Source organism: Nomascus leucogenys, chromosome 15, assembly GCF_006542625.1.
Source record: "Nomascus leucogenys isolate Asia chromosome 15, Asia_NLE_v1, whole genome shotgun sequence".
Taxonomy (NCBI): domain Eukaryota; kingdom Metazoa; phylum Chordata; class Mammalia; order Primates; family Hylobatidae; genus Nomascus; species Nomascus leucogenys.
In genome coordinates, this window is record NC_044395.1 from 103,502,067 (window position 1) to 103,528,571 (window position 26,505).

The 26,505-nt window shown below is 38.5% G+C and overlaps 1 protein-coding gene across 2 annotated transcripts in view; it reads left to right on the forward strand.

The window, feature by feature from the left end:
• Window positions 1–417: 417 nt before the first annotated feature.
• The window catches only part of HSD17B12 (hydroxysteroid 17-beta dehydrogenase 12), a 171,391-nt gene continuing 145,303 nt past the window's right edge, over window positions 418–26,505 (forward strand). For both annotated transcript variants that reach the window (XM_003254452.4, XM_030794744.1), the window contains exon 1: window positions 418–812. In XM_003254452.4, coding sequence (XP_003254500.1) covers window positions 653–812 — 160 coding nt within the window. In that variant the 5' untranslated portion in view covers window positions 418–652. The remainder of the gene's footprint in view (window positions 813–26,505) is intronic.

The following is a 26,505-nucleotide window of genomic DNA, read 5'->3' on the forward strand; positions in this document are numbered from 1 at the left end:
TGATTCTCCTGCCTCAGCCTCCCGAGTAGCTGGGATTACAGGCGCACGCCACCACGCCCGGCTAATTTTTGTATTTTTAGTAGAGACGGGGTTCGGATGTTGGCCAGGCTGGTCTCGGACTCCTAAGCTCAAGCGATTCGCCCGCCTCGGCCTCTCAAAGTGCTGGGATTACGGGTGTTAGCCACCGCGCCCTGGCTACGCCCACTTCTTACTACAATCTTTCCATTCACTAGCGGCTTCTCTGATCCCATTTCCTCTTCGAACCTGAGCTCAAACCAGCCTGGGTCTGACCGGCCAATCCGCGCGCAGTCTTCCGCAGTCGCGAGTACGGCTGCAGCCAATGAGAGGCCGGGGCGCCTCGGTGGGGTGAGACAGGGCGCTCACTGGCGGAACCCCGGGGGACGTGGTGACGGGCGGAGTGAGGGAGGGGCAATGGAACTGGAGTCAGCCAATGGCTGACGCACTACGCGCAGAGGGAAAGACAGATCACCAATAGCGACACGGATATGGCCCCGCGGGCGGGGTTTAGGCCCAAAGTGGTGTCGGAGCAGCGCCTATTAGTGTCATCCTCACCGTCACGGCCGGCGCCTCCTTCTGGATTCATTCATTCGCTCTTTTCATTCACGAAGGTAGTGAGGCCTAGTGGAAAGCCATGGAGAGCGCTCATCCCGCCGCCGGTTTCCTGTACTGGGTCGGCGCGGGCACCGTGGCCTACCTAGCCTTGCGTATTTCGTACTCGCTCTTCACGGCCCTCCGGGTCTGGGGAGTGGGGAATGAGGCGGGGGTCGGCCCGGGGCTCGGAGAATGGGCAGGTGAGTCGGATGCAGCGCCGCGTCCTCCCTCCCGCGGCGGCCTGGACCAGGCCTGGCCCGTGATGACCAGTTCCGGGCTCTGCTCCTAGCCTTCCCCTCCCCAGCTCTCCTCTTTCTCAGGCTCCTGCGCCCCGCGGGCCCCTCCTGGCTCCCTTGGCTGTCTTCTGCTTGCTTAGACTACTTGCAGAGTTTTAAAGTACGAAATACACTGCTCGCTCAATCCTGGGAATCTAAAGCGCAGCTTAGGGTGTAGGAGAAAACTGCCTTAAGTCTCTGGGGCTTGTGCCCTTTAAGCCATTCCGGGTTCATGGAGCCAGTCAGTCTCCCTGCTGCCTCCTCAGTCACACGCTGTCCTGCCTGGTTCGCCCCTTGTAAGTGTTTTTAAAATAAAGTTTTTCGCTTGGTTTGAATATTGGCCCTGTGCTGAGGATGCAGAGCATTCTGTTAACATGTTTGGGCTGAGGATGGAAGGGGGTGTAGGGACACAGAATTTCAGAAGGCTTTTTGCGCTGCGGAATCGTACCTCCCCAGTTACGATTAAGATAGTAATCGTATCTGGATTTGGCCTATTTCATACAATTACAAAGCCCCTTTAAAAGGAATACTCGCTAAACTGTTCTGGAGTCCTCACGAGCAGGAAGAACTATTGCTTCTGTAAAATGATAACTCATCATGTTAAAATCAGATTTTTTTTTTTTTTTTTTTTTTGCACAAGGACGTTTGTAGGAAAAAGTATACCCGTAAAGAGTGAACTGAACACATGGAACTTGTAGTCGGAGGATTTTTAAAATGGAGGACGAAGGTCAGATTGAGGAAATAGGGAAAATTATCTGCAGGGAAGTTTTGTCCCCCCCCCCCCTTTTTTTTCTTTTTCAACCTATTTTGTTTCCTTCTTTGCTTTATTTTTCGTCTCTTGGCCTTTTTTCCCTTTAAACCAAGTGATTACGTATGATATGCTTGTGGTCCTACCCTGAGATGATTATTTATTTTGATGTTTTATAATCGAATGTGCACTTCCTAAGCATTTTATTGCATTTTGGGGTGGTTAGGCATTGCCTGCAGACTGGGCTCAGGTAAGATACACTAATAATGTTACTCCATGTTCTTTGTTTATTTAGAAACATTTAAACAACCTAGTAGGAAAGACATATGTTAACCTTTTGGGTTTATGTTAACATTAAGAGAAAACATCTTAGCAGTGTATGTGTATGTGAAATCTTTGCATGATGTGGAGCAACATTATAATACTGTTTCACAATCACCTGTTTCTCTGAAAAAGAAAGTGAAATGTTCAGCTGAGTGCGATGGCTCACACCTGTAATCCCAGCATTTTGGGAGGCCAAGGTGAGTGGATCACGAGGTCAGGAGTTTGAGACCAGCCTGACCAACATGGTGAAACCCCGTCTGTACTAAAAATACAAAAATTAGCTGGGCGTGGTGGCGCGCACCTGTAGTCCCAGCTACTCAGGAGGCTGAGACAGGAGAATCGCTTGAACCCAGGAGGCGGAGTTTGCAGTGAGCCGAGATCGCACCACTGCACTCCAGCCTGTGTGACAGAGCGAGACTCATCTCAAAAAAAAAAAAAAAAGAAAGTAAAGTATTCAACTTGGTTATAATTAAGATTATGATTTCCCAATTGACTTGCCCACATTCTTCATTGTTAGTTTTGGAAAACCTGTTTGGAGACTTTTGCTGTAGTTATACAAGACAGTTATGCCTTAGGGAATTTTATCAAGATAAAATTTGTAATTGGTAAGCAAAGACTAATGTTAATAACTTGTTGTTTTCTTTTTTTTCTTTTTTGAGACAGGGTCTCACTTTGTCACCCAGGCTGGAAGGCAGTGGGTATGGTGGTGTGATCATAGCCAACTGCAGCCTCAAACTCTTGGGTTCAAGTGATCCTCCCATGTCAGCCTCCTGAGTAGTTGGGACTACAGGTGTGCGTCACCACACCAGCTAATTTTTTTGGTTTTTAGTAGAGACAAGGCCTCACTATGTTTCAGAGGCTGGTCTGGAACACCTGAGATCAAGCGATCCTCCTGCTTCAGCCTCCCAAAGTGCTGGGATTACATGTGTGAGCCACCATGCCCGGATGTGTTTTTTTGTTTTTTTGGTTTTTTGTTTTCTGTTTAAAATTGACCATATTGGTTGATTATTCAAATGATAAGTCCAAGTCATCTACATATGAGTGTATGGTAAAAGGCAAGTGATGTAACATCATAAGTAACATTTGTGTTGAAAAGATTTGGCCCCAGAGGAAGGATAATTGATAAATTAAGGGAAGTATTTGTGTAAGATTTAGATACGAAATTTGAACTGGAACACTGGAACAGCAGAGGATCATAGTATCATAATTGAAGTGAAATGCTGACAGATTCAATTTACCCTGGCTTGTTGGAATTTTTTTTTTAAGTGCTTAAGCAGAAGAAGTGATCTTAAAAGAAAATACTTCCTTTATCTTCAAATTCTGGGACTCTTCAAAAACAAAATTAAGAGCAGCTCATCTTAAACAGGTTCTTCACATGGGTTGGAGGGGTGAACTGAAATAATTTGAAAAACAAACTAGCAGAGCTGACACTTGAATAATTAGAGTTGTGATTAAAAATATTGTTCCACCAAAGTTATGATTTTAGAATTGTTGTATATAAATAGTACTAGTAAGTTTTTTTCCTACAAAAGTACTATCTTAATCTCAAGAGTTCTTATGCAGCCTTTGAATCTACTTTCTAGTACTAATATTTAATATTTTCCTCTTTATAACCAATTATATATTTTAAGTATTTTATATTAGTATATGTTGAATTGATAGTATATTTTTATTCTTGTTATTCTTAGTCTCTTCATGTGAGTATCTTCATGTGAGTATGTTTAATCTGTCTGCCTCAGATTTTAGGATCTGAGGGGCAGAAAGTGTGGATTCTCACATTTTGTCTTTTCTCACAAATTGGCTCTTCTAAACTTACGAACAAAAACTTTGAAAAAACTTGAAATACAGGTATGCTTCACAATCAGTAAAAATATTCTAGATAACAGGTTCCTTAGTGTTGTTAGGCTTTCAAGACTGTCCATTACTTGGCCCACACTCTAATTTATCTCCATCTCCTGGTCAAGAGCTGGGCCATCTCTTTTTCCTAGTTCTCACCAGTAACATTCCCACTCAGGTGAATCCCCTGTGTTCCCTATACCCCTAGAAGGTGGGGTTAGCCAATTTAGTAGGTAAGACTTCTTTGTCTGTCATTGTTACCCGAATACTTCCTGTATTTCTTAGGAGAACCAAAGGAGATCCTGTGAATGTGGAGTTTCAGTTGTTTGAAGGTCAGTGTAGCAAGTAATCAAAAGAAGATTGATAACAAAGGTGGTCAGTTTGTATTAAATAAAGGAAAGAGCAGTCACTGCTATAGAGCAATAAAAAATGTAATCTGTAGAATGTGGTTTGAGCATAAATACATTTTGCATGTATTTGAGTAGTTTTCATTACTGGAGTTCATCTAAAATGATTGCTATTGAAATAAAGTGGAGACGATAGATGCAAAGGCAAGGTAAGTAGACTTCCAATGTCAAGGTATTTTATAACTTTAAACATAAGACAGCACTCTGAGCACTTATTTTTAGTTTTTAATGAAGAGGATATTGTTATACACAGTGAAGAATAAATGATCCACTAATCAGTTAGTGAGTCAGATTTTTTAAAACAAGTTTAGTGGGATATAATTAATATACCATACAATTTACCCATTTAAAGTGTGCAATTCAAGGTTTTTACTTATGTTCACAGGGTTGTGCAACCATCATCAAATCTAATTTCAGAACATTTCATCTTCCTTAAAAGAAATGCTGTACCCATTAGGCCCCTCACTCCCTGACCCACTCCAGCCCTAGTCAACCACCAATCTACTTTCTGTCTATGTAGGTTTGCCTGTTCTGGATATTTCATATAAATGGAATCATATAATAGGTATTTTTTTTGGTGAGTGTCTCTTTGATTTTTGCATAATGTTTTCAAGTTTTATCTATGAAATCTGTACTTCATTTTGTTTGTATTGCTGAATAATATTCTGTTTTGTGGAGTGAGGTTAGATTTCAGAAAAAGTCTTCAACCCTTTGTTTTGCCCTCTGGATGTTTACATTAGCAAATCCCTAAGATGTTGTAGCTTCTGGTTGCTGATGGAACTCGTTTGGCTTTGTAGTATTCCAAGGTTCTCCTAATTCAGTAGATAGTGAGGACTTAAAAACAGCATGGAATGGTGTGGGTCTCCTCTGGAAAAACCATTCACGAAAACATGCTTTGCTTAGACATGCTCAAGAATCAAAGGATTCTCAAAATCACAGGTGTAATCACAATTTCTGTTTTCACATTGGTTAACTGCACAGGGTTAACCTCAAACGACTGAAGAATACTTCTGTAACTAGAGCTTATTAATAGTAGGTGTCTTTCTTTAACAAGAGTTTGTGATATCACATGATTTGAAGAATTATATATGAAATGTTAGTTATTTAAATTGACAACCCAGAAGAAATATTAATAACTATCATTTATTGAATGGGTGCTTGAAATGTGCCAGGAACTTGAGATTATTTTTAACCTCTTTGAGCTGTGCTCCATTGTCCCCAGTGGACAGAGGAAGAATCAGAGGGTTTAGTAAATTGCTTTCATTATCTATGGTTTCATAGCTATTAAATTGCAGAGTCAAGATTTGAAACCAAGTCATCCGTTCTGCAACATTCATACACTGTACATTGGTGAAGGGCCTATAGACTGGATGAGTACTCGGGAGTGGATTTCTTTATACCTACAAACTTTATTAAAAGCTTTTTGATTGAAGACACACTTTCACTTTTTAAAATTTAAATTTTTGTTTTATTTTTAAGAACAATCTCAGACAAAAAGAAGGCACAATTTCAAATTTGCACATTCTTGATTTTTCTGGAAGGATTGCAAAATAGTTGGCACATTTTAGGATCAAGTAGCTTGGGATTTTCTTCAGATTTGCAACCATGAATCTTGTTGTCGTATGAGAAAATACTGGAAAGTTACTAAGGTGCTTAACAAAGCAAAGGGTTTGACAGTCATCAGAATGGCGGGATTTGACTTCGAATGCTATTTTCTGTTTATCGCTCTGGCATTCTTGAACGGATTTAGTGACTCCCTGGAGGTCCAGCTTGGTAAATGTCGTATGCTTGCTGTTGACATTCTAGTATTAGGGTATAGATACCTGTTCTTACTGGTGAGCCAGTGTTGATCGCAGTAGTCATTACATGGGTTATATTTTTTGCAGAGGCAGGGAAGGTGAGGGAAGGCAGAGAAACAAACTTAGTCATAAATGTTTTTGAATATTTGTTCATTCTGCCCTTTGGCTCCCAAAAGGGAGTACATGTGCCTGAATGGAACAAGTTCTGCAGATTAAAGTTGGCAGGGCAACTTTCAAGTACTAGTGCTGGAGTCTACATAAGAGGAAACAGATGCAACTGAAGGATTGGACCTAAAAGCATACCTTTATCTGATTTGGAGGAAAAACCAAAGAGGGAGGTTTCCTGGGATTACAGATCTGAGTCTGCACTCCCTGAATATCTTCTTCCCTCACTCCCCTCCCCACTAGCCCCCATTGCTCCCACCTTGTTTTTTGTTTGTTTGTTTGTTTTTTGTTTGTTTTTTCCTGTTCTTTCTTTCTGTGCAACACTAACTTTCCTATTTAGAGGTCAAACCTGAACTTGGAGACCCAAACCTAGACTTGAATTCTAGCTTCTCTACAGATTTCATAGGCTTATTGTGAAGAGTAAGTGAGAACACTTATTCTCTATAAAACAGATAGTACATAAGTGCTTGATAACTTGTTATTATTAATAGTATTATTAGCTTTAGTAGCATTGTGCTCTGATTACCTGAGCTAATTGCCAGGATAAGGTTTAGTAAGAAAGAGTTGATATCTGGGTGACTACATTGTCAAATAACTGAGATTACCATTGCTACTTGCAACTGAGAGTGTTGAGCTTTAAAACTAATATTTTGTTGTTGTTGGTTTTGGTTGGTTGAATTGAGGATAATTTATTTATTTCAGTTTCAAAAAAATTTGTCAGTGATTGTGCACTTTTGGAACTCTAATAGTATTTCTTGTATTCATTCTGGTGGGCTTTTTCACAGTTTACCTTATTAGTCGTGTGTATGTATATGTGTGCATGTATCACTTCGTTTGCTCAAAAGTGTATTCGCACTATAATATTTCGTGAGTGAATACTTTTTTCCTTGAGATTCTGGTGTATTTCAATTGGGGGTCAGATGTTTTGCTTTAGTTTTCTATTTTTTATTCTACTTTGCAAAACAATTTGTAAATTTTTCTCTTTCTTCTGAAACCTCAAGTGCTACACATCTAAAAATGCTAGATTGAAAATAAACCAAGGCTGGTTAGACAAAGCTGGTTACAGAGTCATGATAGCAGGGCTGTCATACTAGTTTTGAAAGTGTATAATGCACTGAGATCAAAAAGATGTCCTTGAATAGTATTGGGTAACAAGCTAACCTTTCTTCATCTATGGTATCAGGAAATTACAGGGAGTTACAGGGAACTGAGCACTCTGCCATATTTAATAAACATTAAATATAAATTTGGTAGTTATTTATTATTCATTCTCAAATCTTTACAAAATTGTTGTGAGCAGATTTTCCTTTAGTAAGAAAGATTTCTCCAATTAAAGTTTTAGTAACACCTTGCTAATTGGTAAGGCTAATTGGTAAGACTAATTCGTGAAAAATTAAATTCTAGGGTATGTTGACCAAAATATAGTTTTTAATTTTGAAAGTGTGATAAAATAAGTCCATACCTTCTGGAACTACCATTCTTTTTGAATTGTTGAAGACTCTGAACCAAATTCCTTGGAAAATCTCTTTGATAGTAAATACATTGAATAGTAAGCATATAGAACCAGAAACTGCTATAAAGTTAACCATAGAGCATTGAGTATATAGTTTATTTGCTTCATGGAAAGAAATGAATACTACAGTTGGTTGACAATTTTTACACAAATTTAGTAAGCCATTTTGTGAAAAAACTTGAGAAAATGAAAAAAACCAGGAGACAGAAGAGAATCGTGATAGAATAGCAGAACTGGAAGGGATGTTAGCAACCTCTTCAATTATTAGGGAAATACATGCTGGAAAAGGTAATGACTTGCCCAAGATTATGCATCCAGTTAGAGAATGGCCAGGCCAGACAGTTCAGTGGCAAAGGGCAGAAGTGGTGGATGCATCTGTGGTAGATTGATTAAAAGCAATGATAGGAGCGATGAGCAGCAGGCTCTGACAGCAAAGTGGAAGAGATTTGTCTGGGTTGAATTAGAGGAAAGTGGCGAGGAGGAAAAGCAGAGGTGACTAGTGGTAGTGATGAGGATGCTGGCAGAACTGGACCTCATCACACATTCCTGAAACTGGTATGAGGCAAGAAACAGTCCTCTCTATACGAGAGCCTAACTCTTAAAGAAATGACATGTACCTTTTCGGCCCTTGAGGACACCATTATGTCATGCTCTTGGTACACCCTACATAGATATTAAGACGGGGAGGCACTTGTTCATTGTATATAGTGGTGCAAGCTAAGTTAGTTGATCCAATATCTCCTACCCAGAGTCTCAGCTGTGCTTATATCCCAAACTACTGATTATGTGGATGACACTTAATTGCCAAGGAAATACTGCATTTAGTATATGTTCCTCAAGGTGGCCAAAAAAGAGTATAGTATTTTTTAGAAATTTAAATACCAGTGTAAAAAAATCCTTTAATATTCCTAGTCTGGAGAAAACTTCTTCAGATTGATTTTACTGTAATGACTGGCATTAACTGCTCATAACCAAGCTAACTTCCAGTAGGAATGTTGCCAGCTTTGCTTTACTGATAGCTGAGACTCTAGTCCTGTAGAAGCAGTACTCATACAGTAGACAGGCTCCCCTGATCTTGCACATCCAATCTTAGAATTTTGCTGTGGACCAGGAAGCTACTGCTTATCTGTGTGTTCCAATGCCTATCACTGCCTGTCATGTGTAAGGAGGTGACGATCTCCTTATAGATAATGTGAAAACAAAAGCTACATTGGGCTGGACAACAGCATTCACACATTCTGAATTAGAGCAGGCTGATTTAATAAAATGTTACTGTAATGGTGACATTTTAATTTGCAAAGCCCTTTTCAAGTATTCTTTAATTATTTCCATAGCAACTCTATGAGGCAGGTTAGGTTGGCTTTGTTATTTCCATGTAATATACCAAGACCAGATGGAGATGCAGTGACTGGTATAAGGGTTACACAGATAGTAAGTAGCAGAAGAAATTGAATCTAGGTTTTCTGACTCTCACCTCCATGTTCTTTCTAATTTATTGCCAAAGCTGCTGAACAAGGGTGATTTTAAGGCCATTTGGAATACTTGCACGTGAGCTTATAAGTTGGAGAATTTCGCAAATGTTGCTTGAAAGTGAAAGGTTGGCCAGGTGTGGTGCCTCATGCCTGTAATCCCAGTACTTTGGGAAGCTGAGGTGGGAGGATTGCTTGAGCCCAGGAGTTCCAGATCAGCCAGGGCAAAAAAAAAAAAAGAAAAAAAGAAAAAAAAATTAGCCAGGCATGGTGGTACATGTCTGTAGTCCCAGTTACTCAGATGGCTGAGGTGGGAGGATTGTTTGAGCCCAGGGGGTTGAGGGTGCAGTGTGCCATGATTGCATCACTGCACTCCAGCCTGGGTAACAGAGCATGACCCTGTCTCAAAAAAGAAACATAAAAGTTAAAAGTCCGTTTATATCATGGCAGTATTCAAACTCATCTGGATCATATGAATCAGTCCAGTGTACTTGTTAACATTACATTCTAGGGCTTTACTACAGACCTACAGAAAAAAAATCTGTAAGAAAAGAACATGGGACCATGTATTTTTAACAAATAAGATGATTCTTAAGGTCATGCATTTTGGGGACCAGGCGCGCTGGCTGACACCTGTAACCTTAGCATTTTGGGTGGCCGAGGTGGGCAGATCATTTGAGGTCAAGAAGTTCTAGACCAGCCTGGCCTGGTCTAGTAGAGATGCTGAAACCCCATCTCTACTGAAAATACAAAAATTAGCCCCGAGTGTTGGCATATGTCTGTAATCCCAGCCATCTGGGAGGCCGAGGCCGGAGAATCGCTTGAGCCTGGGAGACAGAGTGAGACTCTATCTCAAAAGATCATGCATTTTGGGAAACACTGGACTAGCCCTAGAAAAAATAGTGGATTATCCATGCAGGCTTTTTAACCAAATGTCTTCTCAATACCAGGGCTTGGTTTATAATAGTAAGCCACCGTGTCCGGCCCAGATGGGTTTTTAAAAATTACCTTTATTGGCCGGGCGTGGTGGCTCATACCTGTAATCCCAGCATTTTCAGAGGCCAAGGCAGGTGGATCACTTGAGGTCAGGAGTTCGAGACCAGCCTGACCAACACGGTGAAAACCGGTCTCTGCTAAAAATAACAAAATTAGCTGGGCGTGGTGGTGCACGCCTGTAATCCCAGCTACTTGGGAGGCTGAGGCAGGAGAATCACTTGAACCTGGGAGGCAGAGGTTGCAATGAGCTGAGATTGCACCATTGCACTCCTGCCTGGGCAGCAAGAGCAAAACTTCGTCTCAAAAAAAAAAAATCTTTGTTATGAAGTTAATATAAATGATATCTTTTAATGATGATTCTTAAAGAGGCAATAGACTGAAGAGGATGTTCTAATTAGTCTTTTTTTTTTTTTTAAGCCCTTTAAATGATGAGGAAGGAGGAAAATGGGTTTAGGTTCTACCAGAAGAAATTAAGATTTTAGTTGACCATCTGGATGACCTTTGTAGTAATTAAACAGTCAGATTGGGTCATTCCTTCAGCAGATAAATAAATAAATACATATATTTCTAACTTTTAAGTTCAGGGGTGCAAGTGAACGTTTGTTACATAGGTAAATTTGTGTCATGGAATTTTGTTTTACATATTATTTCATCACCGAGGCATTAAACCTAGTACCCATTATTTTTCCTGATACTCTCCCTCCTCCCACCTTCCACCCTCTGAAAGGCCCACGTGTATGTTGTTTCCCTCTATGTGTCCATGTTCTCATCATCTATTATAGTTCCCACTTATAAGTGAGAACATGTGGTATTTGGTTTTCTGTTCCTGTATTAGTTGGTTAAAGATAATGGCCTCTAGTTCCATCCATGTTCCTGAAAAGGACATGCTCTTGTTCTTTTTTATGGAGCAGATAAATATTCATTGTGTGGTAATTATATGCTAGGCCCTGTGCTGGGTATGAGAATATAGTGGTGAGCAAGAAAGCCATGGTCTCAAAGGTCTGATATCCAGAATCTACAAGCAAGTTAAACAAATTTATAAGAAAAAAAACCCTTTAAAAAGTGGGCAAAGGATATGAATAGACACTTCTCAAAAGACATTTATGAGGCCAAGAAACATATGAAAAAAGCTCAACATCACTGATCTTTAGAGAAATGCAAATCAAAACCATAATGGAATATCATCTCATGCCAGCCAGAATGGTGATTATTAAAAAGTCAAGAAACAATAGATGCTGGCGAGGCTGTGGAGAAATAGAAACACTTTTGCACTGTTAGTGGGACTCTAAATTAGTTCAACCATTGTGGAAGACAGTGTGGCAATTCCTCAAGGATCTAGAACCAGAAATACCATGTGAGCAATCCCATTACTAGGTATATATACCCAAAGGAATATAAATCATTCTACTGTAAAGACACGTGGACACATATGTTGATTGCAGCACTATTTGCAATAGCAAAGACATGGAACCAAATCAAATGCCCATCAATGACAGACTGGATAAAGAAAATGTGGTACATATACACCATGGAATACTATGCAACCAAAAAAGGAGTGAGATCATGTCCTTTACAGGGACATGGATGAAACTGGAAGTCATCATCCTCAGCAAACTAACACAGAACAGAGGACCAAACACCACATGTTCTCACCCACAAGTGAGAGTTGAACAACGAGAACACAGGACACAGAGAGGGGAACAACACACACCAGGACTTGTTGCAGGGTGGGAGGCAAGGGGGAGGGGAAGCATTAGGACAAATAGCTAATGCATGTGGGGCTTAAAACCTAGACGATGGGTTGATAGGTACAGCAAACTACCATGGCACATGTATACTTATGTAACAAACTTTTACATTCTGCACACGTATCCCAGAACTTGAAGTCAAACAAACAAAAAGAAAGCCATGGTCTCTCTATCTCTGCTGGTCTGGCAGAAGACACAGACATTATATAAGCAGCTCCAAAAAGTGTTATAGGAGCCGGCTATGGGGGCACTAACCTGGTTCAGGGGCTTAAGGAAGGTTTTCTGGAAGAAGCAACATTTAATCCAAGATGTGGAAGAAAAGTAGATGATGATGTTCATAATGGTAATAAGACATAATTTATTAAAGAGCTTACCGTGTACCAGGTACTTTTCTAAATATCTTAATTGACTCATTAATCTGCACATAATCTAATAAGGTAGATCCTATTAATATCCCTGTTTTAGTAAAAGAGAGCTAAAATATAGAGAGATCAAACAGTTTTCCCAAAGTCACATAGTAAGTGGAGGAGCACCTGGGCTTTGAACTAAAGTCTGTCTCCTCAATTTCCTCTCTTAGCCACTATGCTAAACGGCATAGATAAATTAGAGATGGGCAGGTGAGGGGTGTTGGAGGACAGGAGAATATTTCAAGCAGTGAGAACACCTTGGATGAAGACCTTGAGGAAACTGAGAACATTTCAGGAAGTTTTTCTAAAAGAGTGTTGGGAGGCTGGGGCTGAGAATCCTGAGAGGAAAGAGGCAAGAGATAAAACTAGAGAAATGTAGGCAGGGGGCCAGATCCTACAGGCTGTTGAGTCTACAGTAAGAGTTTGTTTATCCTAAGGACAGTGGTAAGTCGTTGAAAGATTTTAAGCGGTAGAGTGTCATGATCAAGTTTGTACTTAGGACAGTTTACTCTGGCATTTTGGAGAATGGATGTGGAGGCAGCAACTCAGGAGGTTGGGAGACCAGCAGGAGACTGGTGATGGTAAACCAGGCATTGGGTGGTGGTGGCTCGGATTAAGGAAACTTAGACAGGGACTGGGAGAGGGAGTCAGACAAGAAAGAGATAGTAGGTAAAGTCATGGGCCCTTGTCATAAACTTATGGTTGTGGGGCTGAGGGAAACAGCAGAGTTCAAAACGACTGTGAGGTGTCTGAGCTCTGGGTACTGACATAAACACCAAGAGAGAGCAGGCTTTGGGAAGAAAATAATGAGGTTGATTCTGACAGGTTTTATGTGGATATCAGGCAGTCTTACTGTAGATTTGCACCAAACTGAGCCTAAGTCCTTTGGTCTAGCCATCATTTAAGTTGTTCTAAATTATATGCTATATTTTATAGTCTATAGAAAAGTGTGGTGCCTCAGCATGTAATAGTTTAGGAAAAGGAAAACGTTATTTTTTAATAAGTTGAGTGTATTCTATGTAGCACATTGTGCTATAGTTGGGTCAATCAGTTTGCTATTTTCTCTTTCGGCAGGAAGTATAGTGGAAAGAACGGGTACAGGATTATCACAGGACCTGAGTTCATATCTCACCATATCTTTGGCACTTATTAGCGTGGAATCTTTGATCAGCTATTCTGTTTTTTTCCATCTATCAAACTTGTTCAAAAATCCCCACTTCGTCTAAGATATTAAGAGTCTTTGGAAGCGTGGTAGAAAGTACAAAGCGTTACGCACCTACAAGGCACTGGGCCTTTTCTCCTCTTCCCCTTTCAATTAGAAACCTAGAAATAGAATTGCCCTATGAGTTGATCAGCTTGTGTGAGGTTCACATTGCTTCAAGATTTATTTTGGGATCTGTTGCAACTTTGTTGTGATCAACACCTGAGTCTCTTGGTGTGATTATCTAATATATATCAATTTTAGAACATACCTAAAACAGGCTTTTTAAAGCAATTTTTGTTAATGTAAGCTTGTTTCTAAATTAAAAGTTAAACTAATTTAACCACTAATTGTATTTTAAAGAGATGCCTTAAGCTTCAACTTTATTTTTAACATATACAAAAGGTATGTATGGTTAGTTACTACAGTGGATTAAAGATATAGTTAAATTATTGCTAGTGAAGTATCATTTCAACTATGGTATAATTGGAAGACTTTCATAGCTTGACATAACTGTTTAAAGTCCCATTATTTTATTATAAGCATTATTATAAGAGATGATTATAAGTTCCTGTCATTTCTCACTTAATACCCCACTGTTCCCATCTCATGCTAAAAGATATTTAGAATTCTTTTTCTTTAGCTTAAGGCTTTTTATTATTCTCTTTTTTCATTTTTTCCTCTAGGGAAGTGAGAAAGGAATGTTCTCATTTTTATTTAAGCTAGATTCTGATGAATTATGATGTTAATGAGATAATAGTACCTTTTAGATATCTGTAGCAAAAGTATCATCTTTGAAATGAGGAAATATTTTCCAGAATGTACTTTGAATCAATTTTTTTTAAAGCACTAAGGAGTATATATCCAAATCTTCTAATAATTTTAGCTCCAAAATATGTATATTTGAAAATTGTGAATTAATTTTTTTTTCAAATTGTTTGTTAATGTTACTGCAAATGGAGACATTTATTTTTCTCTTCTCTTGTGTTCCTGTTTTAGTTTGGGTTCTCCTAGAAGCAGATGTTGAGACACACATTCAAGTTCAGTTTATTTGAAAGGTGATCCCAAGAAACACCAGTAGGGAGGAGATAGAGAAGGGAATTCAGCCCATTTGGCCAAAAATCTAATAATCCGATCAAAAAATGGGCAGATTTGAATAGACATTTCTCAAGACATAACGAATGGCAAACAGGCATATGAAAAAGGTGCTCAACATCACTGATCATCAGAGAAAGGCAGGTCAAAACCACAGTGAGATATCATCTTACCCAGTTATGGCTTATATCCACAGGGCATTATCAAGCACTGTGGCCCACTGGAGCTTTAGCCCATACAATAACTCTGGAGCTAGAGCAGAGCTCAAGTTTCAGGGCTATCTTATCTGAGGGGCTGGGAAGTTTGGGTATTTATACACCAGTGGCCTTAGTCACTGGATGAGGGCTGTTGATGGGGAGGAGCACGAATTCCCTAGGACTTCTAGTCTACCATGTACTTGGCATTGCTGGCTTCAGCCACCAGAGAAAGTCCTTATTTATTTATTTATATATATTTTTTTAATTTGTAATTTTTGTGGGTACGCATTAGGTATATATATTTTTGGGATACATGAGATATTTTGATACAGGCATGCAATGTGAAATAATCACATCGTGAAGAATGGGGTATTCATCCCCTCAACCTTTTATCTTTTGAATTACAAACACAAATGTACAATTAAGTTATTATTGACTACAGTCACCATGTTGTGCTGCTATCAAATGGTAGGTCTTAATCATTGTTTCTGTTTTTTTTTTTTAACCCATTAACCATCCCCACCTCCCTCCCAGCCCCCCACTACCCTTCCTAGCTTCTAGTAATCATCCTTCTACTGTCTGTCCATGAGTTCAATTGTTTTGAGTTTTAGAGCCCATAAGTAAGAGAACACACAATGTTTGTCTTCTGTGCCTGACTTATTTCACTTAATATATGATCTCCAGTTCCATCCATGTTGTTGTAAATGACAGGATCTCATTTTTTTTTATGGCTGAATAGAACTCCATTGTGTGTATGTACCACATTTTCTTTATCCATTCATCTGTTGATGGACACTTAGGTTGCTTCCAAATCTTAGCTATTGTAAACAGTGCTGCAGCAAACGTGGAAGAGTGCAGATATCTCTTAGATATATTGATTTCCTTTATTTTGAGTATATACCCAGCAGTGGGATCGCTGGATCAAATGGTAGCTCAATTTTTAGTTTTTTGAGAAAGCTTCAAACTGTTCTCCATAGTGGTTGTATTAATTTACATTCCCACCAACAGGGTACAAGGGTTCCCTTTTCACCACATCTTTGCCAGCATTTGTTATTGCCTGTCTTTTGGATATATGCCATTTTAACTGGGATGAGATAATATCTCATTGTAGTTTTGATTTGCATTTCTCATTGTAGTTTTGATTTGCACCTTTTCATATGCCTGTTTGACATTTGTATGTTTTCTTTTGAGAAATGTCTATATACACATATTCTGCCCATTTTTTGATCGGATTATTAGATTATTTCCTGTAGAGTTGTTTAGGCTCCTTATATATTCTAGTTATTAATACCTTATCAGATGGGTAGTTTGCAAATATTTTCTCCCATTCTGTGGGTTGTCTCTTCACTTTGACTGTATCCTTTGCTGTGCATAAGCTTTTTAAGTTGATGTGATCCCATTTGTCCATTTTTGCTTTAGTTGCCTATGCTTGTAGGGTATTGCTCGAGAACTTTTTGCCCAGACTTATGTCCTTGAGATTTTCTGTAACGTTTTCTTGTGGTAGTTTCATAGTTAGAGGTCTTAGATTTAAGTCTTTTATTCATTTTGATTTGATTTTTGTATATGGCGAGAGATAGGAGGTCTAATTTCATTTTTCTACATATAGATATCCAGTTTTCCTAGAACCATTTATTCAAGAGACTGTCTTCAGTATATATTCTTGGCACCTTTGTTGAAAATGAATTCAATGTAGGTGTGCAGATTTGTTTCTGGGTTCTCTATTATGTTGCATTGGTCAGTGTGTCTGCTTTTATGCCCATACCATGCTGTTTTAGTTATTATACCTCTGTAGTATAATTTGATGTCAGGTAATGTGATTCTTCCAGTTTTGTCCTTTTTGCTTAGGATAGCTTTGGCTTTTCTGTGTCTTTTGTGGTTCTGTATAAATTTTAGGATTGTTTTTTCTATTTCTGTGTAGAACATTATTGGTATTTTGATAGGGATTACATTGAATTTGTAGATTGCTTTGGGTAGTATGGACATTTTAACAATATAGATTTTTCCAATCCATGAACATGGAATATCTTCCAATGTTTTGGTGTCCTCTTTAATTTCTTTCATCAGTGTTTTATAGTTTTTATTATAGAGATCTTTTACATCTTTGGTTAATTCCTAGGCATTTAATTTCATGGGTGGCTATTATAAAGGGGATTACTTTTTAATTTCTTTTTCACATTGTTCACTGTTGGCATATAGAAATGCTACTTATTTTCGTATGTTGATTTTGTATCTGCAACTTTACTGGATTTGTCTATCAGTTCTAATATTAATAGTTTTCTCATGGAGTCCTTTGGTTTTTTCCAAATATAAGATTACATCATCTCCAAACAAGGATAATTTGACTTCTTCCTTTCCAATTTGGATGCCCTTTATATCTTTCTGTAATCCAACTGCTCTAGCTAGGACTTCTAGTACTATGTTGAATAACAGTGGTGAAAGTCAGCATCTTTGTCATGTTCCAGATCTTAGAGGAAAGGTTTTCAGTTTTTCCCCATTCTGTATGATGCTGCTGAGGGGCTGTTGAAGTATGTTCCTGCTATATCCAGTTTTTTGAATGTTTTTATCACGAAGGGATATTTAATTTTATCAAATGCTTTTTCAGCATTAATTGAAAGGAATATGTGGTTTTCATCCTTTACTCTGTTGATATGATGTATTGCATTCATTGATTTGTGTATGTTGAACCATCCTTGCGTCCTAGGGATAAATCCCACGTGGTCACGGTGGATGATCTTTCTAATGCAAGCTTGACCATTCTGCGGCCAGTGGGCCACATGTGGTCCAGGATGGCTTTGAATTGTGGCCCAACACAAATTTGTAAACTTCCTAAAACATGAGATATTTTTTGCAATTTTTTTTTTGTTTGTTTAGCTCATCAGCTATTGTTAATGTTAGTGTATTTTATGTGTGGCCCAAGATAGTTCTTCTCTTTCTAGTTTGGCCCAGGGAAGCCAAAATATCGGACATCCCTGTTTTTTTATTTATTTATTTTTTTTTATTTTTTTTTTTTTTTTTAATGTCAATTCAGTTTTTAATTTATCATATGAGTTGATTTTGCTATTAATCTCATTTATTAGTATATTCTATGCTGTCCTCCCTCTCCCCCCACAACAGTCCTGAATGTGATGTTCCTTCTGTGTCATGAGTTCTTGTTCAATTCCCCTATGAGTGAGAACATCGGTTTTTTTTTGTCTTCGATAGTTTACTGAGAATGATGTTTTCCAGTTTCATCCATCCCTGTTTTAATGTATCATTGAATTCTGTCTGCTAGTATTTTGTAGAGAATTTTTGCATCAGTATTCATCAGAGATATTGGCCTGTAGTTTTCTTTTTTTTTGTTTGTTTGATATGCCTCTGTCTAGTTTTGGTATCAGAATAATACTGGCCTCATAGAAAGAGTTTGGAAGTATTCACTTCTATTTTTCAGAATAGTTTGAGAAGGATTGGTACTAGGTCATTTTTAAATATTTCTAATAGTAGAATTAGAATTTAACTTCTTTAAATATTCTAATAGTAGAATTCAGTAGTGAACTCATCCAATCCTGGGCTTTTCTTTAGTGGGAGACTTTTTATTACAGCTTCTGTGTCATTTCTTGTTATTGGTCTGTTTAGGTTTTGGATTTCTTTCTGGTTCTATCTTGGTAGGTTGTATGTGTCTAGGAATTTGTCCATTTCTTCTGTATCTTACAATTTATTGGCATATAGTTACTCATAGTAGCCACTTATGATTCTTAGAATTTCTGCAGTATCATTTGTAATGTTTCCTTTATCATTTTTTATTTATTTGTATCTTTCTCTTTTTTTTTTTTTTTTTTTTGAACATTCGCTCTGTACCAGCTGAGTGCAGTGGTGCGATTCGCTCACTGCAGCTCTCCCGTTCACGCCATTCTCCCTCAGCCTCTCGAGTAGCTGGACTACAGCCCCCCACGCCGCTATTTTTTTTTTTTTAGAGACAGGTTTCACGTTTCTTCTGACTTGATCCGCCCCTCACCTCCAAGTCTGGATTGCAACGTGAGCCCTGCCCCCCTTTTCTTTTTTTCTTAGTCTGGCTAAAGGTTTATCAGTTTTAACTTTAAAAAAAGAACAACTTTTTGTTTCATTGATCTTTTTTATTGTTTTTTCCATTTCCATTTCATTTATTTCTGTTCTGATCCTTATTATTTATTTTCTTCTACTAATTTTGGGTTTGGTTTGCTCTTGCTTTTCTAGTTCTTTAAGATGCATTGTTAGAGAGTTAATTTGAAGTTTTTCCTCATTTTTGATGTAGGCACAAAGTCCTTGGGTAAAGAGATGCATTTGGAATGTGCTCCCCAGTGATATGGTCAGAGGAGATATGGGCAAGGCACTGCTAGCTTAGCTGTAATTCCCATCACAATATTTGCATTAGATTTCATTTTCTTTAAGCAAAGCAACAAAGTAAGCCTTATGAAAAGGTAGAAAAGGACTTAATTCCAGGAGATAATTTTAAAAGTATAGTAGATTAGAGGCATAAGTTGATGTAGTTGATGTATACTTTCTTTGTGAGTAAAGTTTCTACAACCTCTCAGGGTAGTTGATGGATTAGCCATTTTAGGTATTTTCAGTAAATAAAAGTGACTGCTGACTAAATACTGAATGAACCTTGTAGGTTTGTGTTTGTGTTAAAGTATGAATTAATCTCTTCTTGTTTATAGTTTAATTCTGGTCTACTGAATGGGAGATGATTTCCACATGGTCTCCTCAGTACAGAGTGACTGCAACACTCGGGGAAGATGTGGCAGATACAGTTGGTTGCTTGTTGACAGAATCCCACATTTGTATAGGTACTGTATAATCATATACTTCAGGAAAAGTTGACCAATCTTGATTAGCTTAAGCTTATTTTGGTGATTTCTTTCCTCTTGCTAGTGGTTGATTTAGGAGTATACATAGCGCAGTTCTGGACAATGAGATGTGAGAGGAGATTTGCTGGAGGGAGAGATTCTGAGAAGACTTTCCGAGCCTTAAGAAGAGGTAGAAGAAAGGGTGTTATTATGTGAGGATGGGATACCTGCGGCCACCTTGAAGACCAGACAGAACAAACTGGGGAAAGAACCAACACACTGAGGATCACAGAGAAGAAAGATGGAAAGCTTCTGAGACCTTGATGCTATCCCTGAACCACTCAGTTTGCCCACTCTGGAAGTGCCTGACTGTTTCCTGTTATTTTGAGATAAAAAAATTCCATTTTTAAAGGCTATTTCTGTTAGTTTCAGCTGAAAGCATCCTAAGCTACAGATTCAGTAGAAAAGGAGGGAAATATTCTTGTTTCAAATGAAATTTTATAATTGATTTAAAGTCCAATGGGTTTTGGGTGAACCTAATTTATTGTTATTCATTTGAATACAGACATGGATGAAAGGACAAGACTTTTGTATGGGATATGGTTGCAAGTCTTACTGAATAAATAAAGTCTCATTCCTGATTATGCTGGTTAGTGAGTTCTTGTCCATATCAGGTAGTTAAATTATTTTAGTGCCCAGGTGTATAGTTTATAAAACCAAAGAGTAGAGGTATGTGGGAATTATCTTATTGCCATTATTCTTTGAGAACTATTAACAAATGATTCAGGAATATTGGCTTTTCAGTTAACTTGAATTAAGTTTCTTAGGATGATCTGCTTTTAGTTACTCTAAATATTTTTAGCAAGTACCTGGTAATCTGGGGGACTGTGGTCCAAAGTAGTTCAACTGAATTTGAAAAGGATCAGGACTGGCTATGAAGTGAGGCTGAGTGGGTACATCTATATGTGGGTATGTTACTGTCCTTTGTGCATATTTCTCTCTAATTACGTTCCAAATCCAATAAGAAGTCAATTGTATTCATTATCCTGGGGGTATCATCTTACTTCTGCCATTTTTCCATATTAATGTATTAAGTATAAAGGTTGTGAAATCCATTTCAGATGCTCCTGGTTTGGGAAGTATAAGGTTACAGATTCAATGGCATTTAAATTTCTTTTTTTTTCCTCTTTCTCTCTCTTTTTTTTTTTGAGATAGGGTCTTGCTCTGTCACCCAGGCTGGAATGCAGTGGCATGCTCACTGCAGTCTTGACCTTCCCAGCTCAAACAATCCTTCCCACCTCAGCCTCTCTAGTAGCTGGAACTGCAGGTGTATGCCATCCCTCCCGGTTAATTTTTGTATTTTTTCGTAGAGACAGGGTTTTGCTGTATTGCCCAGGCTGGTAGATTTCTTTATTTTTAAAATAGAAATGGTGGGGAAATGTACCATCTGGGTCACTGAAAAGCTGGAGCAAAGATGTATGGAACTCAGGGACATGGACTCTACTTTGCATCGGTGGGGTGGGGGTATGTCCTTATTGATGCAGACTTTAAGAACCAGGAGAGCCTGATGTGTGTGTATAAATATAGCTTTAAAAAAGAAGATAGAGATTGTTTATCTTTAGTAGCATTAATATAAGCCCGAAGTCTAAAAGGACTCTAAGATAATAAGAAATGAATCCTCAGGCTGGCACGGTGGCTCACACCTCTAATCTCAGCACTTTGGGAGGCCAAGGTGGGCAGATCACTTGAGGTCAGGAGTTCGAGACCAGCCTGGCCAAGATGGTGAAACCCCGTCTCTATTAAAAATACAAAAATTAGCCGTCGTGAGGGCGCACGCTTTTAATCCCAGCTACTCGGGAGGCTGAGGTAGAAGCATTGCTTGAACCTGGGAGGTGGAGGCTGCAGTGAGCCAAGATCACATCACTGCATTCCAGCCTGGGGAACAGAGTGAGACTCTGTATCAAGACAGAAAAAAAGACCTCAGTCTGTGAAGACTTTGGTCATACACTATTGCTTGGGGTTCAAGGGAAGCAGCCTTTTTGGTTGGGGGTAAGCTTTCTGATAAAAGAGATTCAGTAACTTAGTCAAGCTTTGCTCTGTGAATGAAGGGGTGTGTGTATGTATGTGTGTGTGTGTGTGTGTGTGTGTGTGTGCACGCGTTGTGGGGGGTGGGTGTGCATTCTTTTCCTGCCTTCTAGTTTTATAGGAGAAATACTCATTGGGTCTTAGAAAGATGACTCTTCCTGTATTTAAGGTACAGTATTGTGCTGACTAGTAAAATAATCTTAATTCTTTGATATTGGGCTAAAGGCAAGTGTAAGAAGAATAGGAAAGCTATTATTACAGGATTTTTTTTTTTTTTGAGACAGAGTCTTGCTCTGTCGCCCAGGCTGGAGTGCAGTGGCACGATCTCGGCTGACTGCAGCCTCTGCCTCCTGGGTTCACACCATTCTCCTGCCTCAGCCTCCCAAGTAGCTGGGACTACAGGTGCCCGCCAACACGCCCAGCTAATTTACAGGTTTTAATTTTGAAAATTTTATGCCTCTTTTTCTATTTTTTGTTATATTTTTATATTACTGTCATTTCTGCCCCTTATTTGGTACTGATGCCTCATATCAGGGATATGACATATACCGTAGATATATCATCAAGAGTAAGATATAACATCAGGGAAGTTATATCATCTATTCTTAGGTTCTCTCCATACCCCATAGTTATTCTTTTATTTAACCGATTCAATAATTTAATTGATCACCACTGGTATGTCCAGCACTTTGCAATGCCTAGGGGCGTAGCAGTGAACAAAATGGGCAAAGTCTTTGCTCTCGTGGAGCCTGCATTTTAATGAGGAAAGATGAACAATAAGCAGACATTTGTAAGTTTGGTGGTGAAATGTACTAAGAAGAAAAATAAAGTAGATGATAGAATAATAGAGGAGGATGGAGAGGAAGTTTGTATCCCTGCTTCTTTGCATAGGATGATGGTTAGGGAAGATTTTCTCATTATGTTGACATTTAGACTGAGACCTGAGTGGAATTTCTTTACTCCACTCCAACCATACTGGCCTCCTTGCCATTCCTTGTGTATTTACAGCACAAACTTTGTACTAATTTATCCCTTTGCCTAGAATACTCTTCTGAGAGATAGTCACAATTTAAATTAGTAGGGAAAAGGATTGGGAGTTATCAGTTGTGTTACCAGGCAAATGCAATTCCCTCTTCTCTTACAAGTGCAGAGGGTGGGTCTGGCAGCCATTGAATTGTGTAGAATTATGGTTTATTTAGTGAATCACTTCTAAAATAACATGCATAATTTGTTTAAATATACATGATGTTTAGAATAATTTCTTTGAAGACTTAATCTCACCTGTTATTTTTCCCCCACTTGTTACTTTACAAAAATTAAAGTGGACTGTCTAACAAAAAACTAAGTTGTCTTTGTCAGTTTGGGCTGCTGTGGCAGAATACTATAGACTAGATGGCTGAAGCAAAACAAATTTATTTCTAAAAATTCTGGAGGCTGGGAAGTCCAAGATCAAGGCTTCCGATGTCTGGTGAGGGATTTTTCCTGGTTTGCAGATGGCTGTCTTTCACTGTATCTTCATATGCTTGTGTCTTTTTTTGTAAGGGCATTAATCCCATTAATAATTACCTCCCAAAGGCCCCACCCACAGATACCATCACATTGGGGATTTAAGCTTCAACATATGAATTTGGGGGGATGCAAACATTCAGTCCCAGAGCATAAGTTATAATATTTTATCAGTAGACCCAATAAAGCATGATATCCTGGGTAACAGCATAGAGGTAATCACATTACTTTTAACAAAAATAAAAGCTTGGAAAGCCTTTTGGTAAGCTGAAGATGAATAACAGTTTTATCCTAAAGTAATTTTTAAAACAACAATAGGCTATTGTTTTACACATCTCTCTGAAAACTATACATTTATTGACTTTATCTAGAAGGGCAGTAACTATGTATCTCTTTATTAATCTTTCTCCTAACCATACTGAAAATATTTTGCAGTACACCCTTAGGACTGATTAGGTTTATAAAGAAAAGGCAGCTGTGAATGAAATGCTGAATTGCATCCCCCATTGGATCAACTCTAAAATAATTATGCAAAAAATAAGAATAACCCCATTTTTGCTGAATATATGAATTTTATCATTGCAAAAGAACTGAATAGTTCAACACCACATTCTCATGGAGATGTCTTATGGGGACCGCAGTAGCTGGGTGTACTATTGTTGAAAAAGATAATTTCTGTTTGTATGTAGGTTACGCTGTGCCTAAAATGGATCATTTCTACCATTGTATTTTATCTTCCTTGTTTTCTACCTCATCTTTTATTTATACTTCATAGATCATGATATTTGGAGCATATTTGGCTATTAGCCAATTAGTGATTATCTTTTATAATGGATATAATGGATAACAGAGATAAATTAAATTCCAAAATATTACTGACACATCATTCCCAATAGCAACTATAACCTTCTTTCTCGCCCATGCTTTTTCTGGAACTATAGAACAGACCAAATGAGATTTCACCTTTTTTTTTTTTTTTTAAGCTAACTGTGCCCTCCAGTGGAGAAAACACAGGGCAGTGAAATAGCTCAGGTAAGAAGCAGCAGAGAGGAGAGGATGTAACACAGCCAGGTAAAGTTCAAGCTGCATAGCTGCTTTCTATATAAAAGAAAGAAGTTGTTTTCACCCCTCATAAGCAAGACTTTTTTTTTATTTTTTATTTTTTTTTGAGACAGAGCCTTGCTCTGTCACCCAGGCTGGAGTGCAGTGGCATGATCTTGGCTCACTGCAACCTCTGCCTCCCGGGTTCAAGTGATTCTCCTGCCTCAGCCTCCCGAGTAGTGGGGATTACAGGTGCGCACCACCACACCCGGCTAAGTTTTGTAATTTTAGTAGAGACAGGGTTTTGCCATGTTGGCCAGGCTGGTTGCAAACTCCTGACCTCAGGTGGTCCACCTGCCTGGGCCTCCCAAAGTGCCGGGATTACAGGTATGAGCCACTGCACCTGGCCCATAAGCAAGACTATTATGCATAAGTTCTCCTCTTTATGAATTTGTTGATGAATCAAAGAAAGATACATTATCAGTTCTCTGACTTAATGTCTTTGATGCAATGCTTTTCAGCCTTTTCTCCCCCCTGGTAGGATGTATTCAGTTTTTGAAACATTAGGCAAGTCTAACAGGAGGTGAGTAATTGGATTTTTTTCTCCCCTAGAATGAACTCAAATAATAACTTTTAATTTTTTAAATTTTTTGAACAGACGAAAGAAAACCTTAAATTAAGTGGATATAAACAAGAAACATTTTGCTGCTACTTGTATATTCAAAGCATTCAGAAAACTGTGAATTGGCCACGACTCACCCTTTTTTGAATAGAAAAGGGAGAGAGTTGACCTGATCTCTGTGGCTCGGCCTGAACTTGATCTCTTGGTGAACACTGGGCTTCATCAGTGTGAATGGTGACTATGTGTGACTGAGCACCTGAGAGGGTTACAGAGGCACGTGTTCAGAACATGGGCTGGTTCGTGTGCAACTCTGGGCTGGGGAATGGAGCCAGGTTTAGGGGATGCTAGACTGCCTGTGTTTCTGCCCTTCTAGGGAGGGAGAACTAGGTCACTCAGTTGAAGCTAAAATGTTAAAGGAGGCTTGATGGTTTTGTGTTGGCGGAAATTGGGAGATAACTTTCCCTAAAAGAATATAGTGGGGGATAGTTGAGAAACAGTAAACAGAGGCTTTCTTTTTCTTAACTCTTAGAAAACCCTGAGCCAACTATCCTTACGAGTTGTCATTTGAAGTTCTCTACATACTCAAGAAATATGTTTCCTTCTTTATCTTATTTTAATGGAGGATATCTTCTGCAAACCTTTTTACAGTTAGAGTGATTCTTAAAATTTAGGCACATACAGGACAATTAGGCATAAAAAGACTTGACCTACAGATTTTAAAGCAGTAAATCTACTTGCATGGTAGACTTTCAAAACGATAGTATCTTTTACTTGAACCATCTTTTGCAAAATAACATAAATATCTCAGAGACACTGCCAGAGTGAACTTACTTTTAGAAAAAGCAGGATATGTGAACTTTTCACGATAAATTTTGAAATTCTTGAGGGGAAATGATATGTGATTTAAGTTCCTTAAAAATAATTTATCTGTATTTTATTTTTATTTTAAATAATGAACTATGTTTTAAGATCTGATTCATTCTGAACTATAACTGACTAGAGGGTGCTTAATGAGCACTGAAGACTTCCTAAAGATTTATACTGAAGATGATTTTTATTAAAATGAAGTTTATTTGGAGTTTTAATCCAGTATTTGAAAATAAACCATATTTTGCCCTCCCAAGAGAGCCTAGAGCAAAAATATTTAGTTGTCAGGGTTTTTTTTTTTTTTTTTTTTTTTGAGATGGAGTCTTGCTCTGTTGCCCAGACTGGAGTACAGTGGCACAATCTCAGCTCACTGCAACCTCCACTTCCTGGGTTCAAGTGATTCTTCTGCCTCAGCCTCCCGAATAGGTGGGACTACAGGTGCATGCACCACCACGCCTGGCTAATTTTTGTATTTTTAGTAGAGATAGGGTTTCACTATGTTGGCCAGGCTGGTCTCGAACTCCTGACCTCAAGTGATCCACCCACCTTAGCCTCCCAAAGTGCTGGGATTACAGGCATGAGCCACTGTACCTGGCCTAGTTGTCATTCTTTTTAAAGTAGATAAATAATTTACCATTGTTCTTAGAAACTCTTTGAAAATTCCATTGAATTTGTGGGATTTCTATAAACTACCTTTGAATCATGCTTTTGAAAGCTTGTTTAATATTTCAAAAGAAAATAACCTACTTCATGCATATAAAATATAAATCTTACTACTGGATTAGTGTAT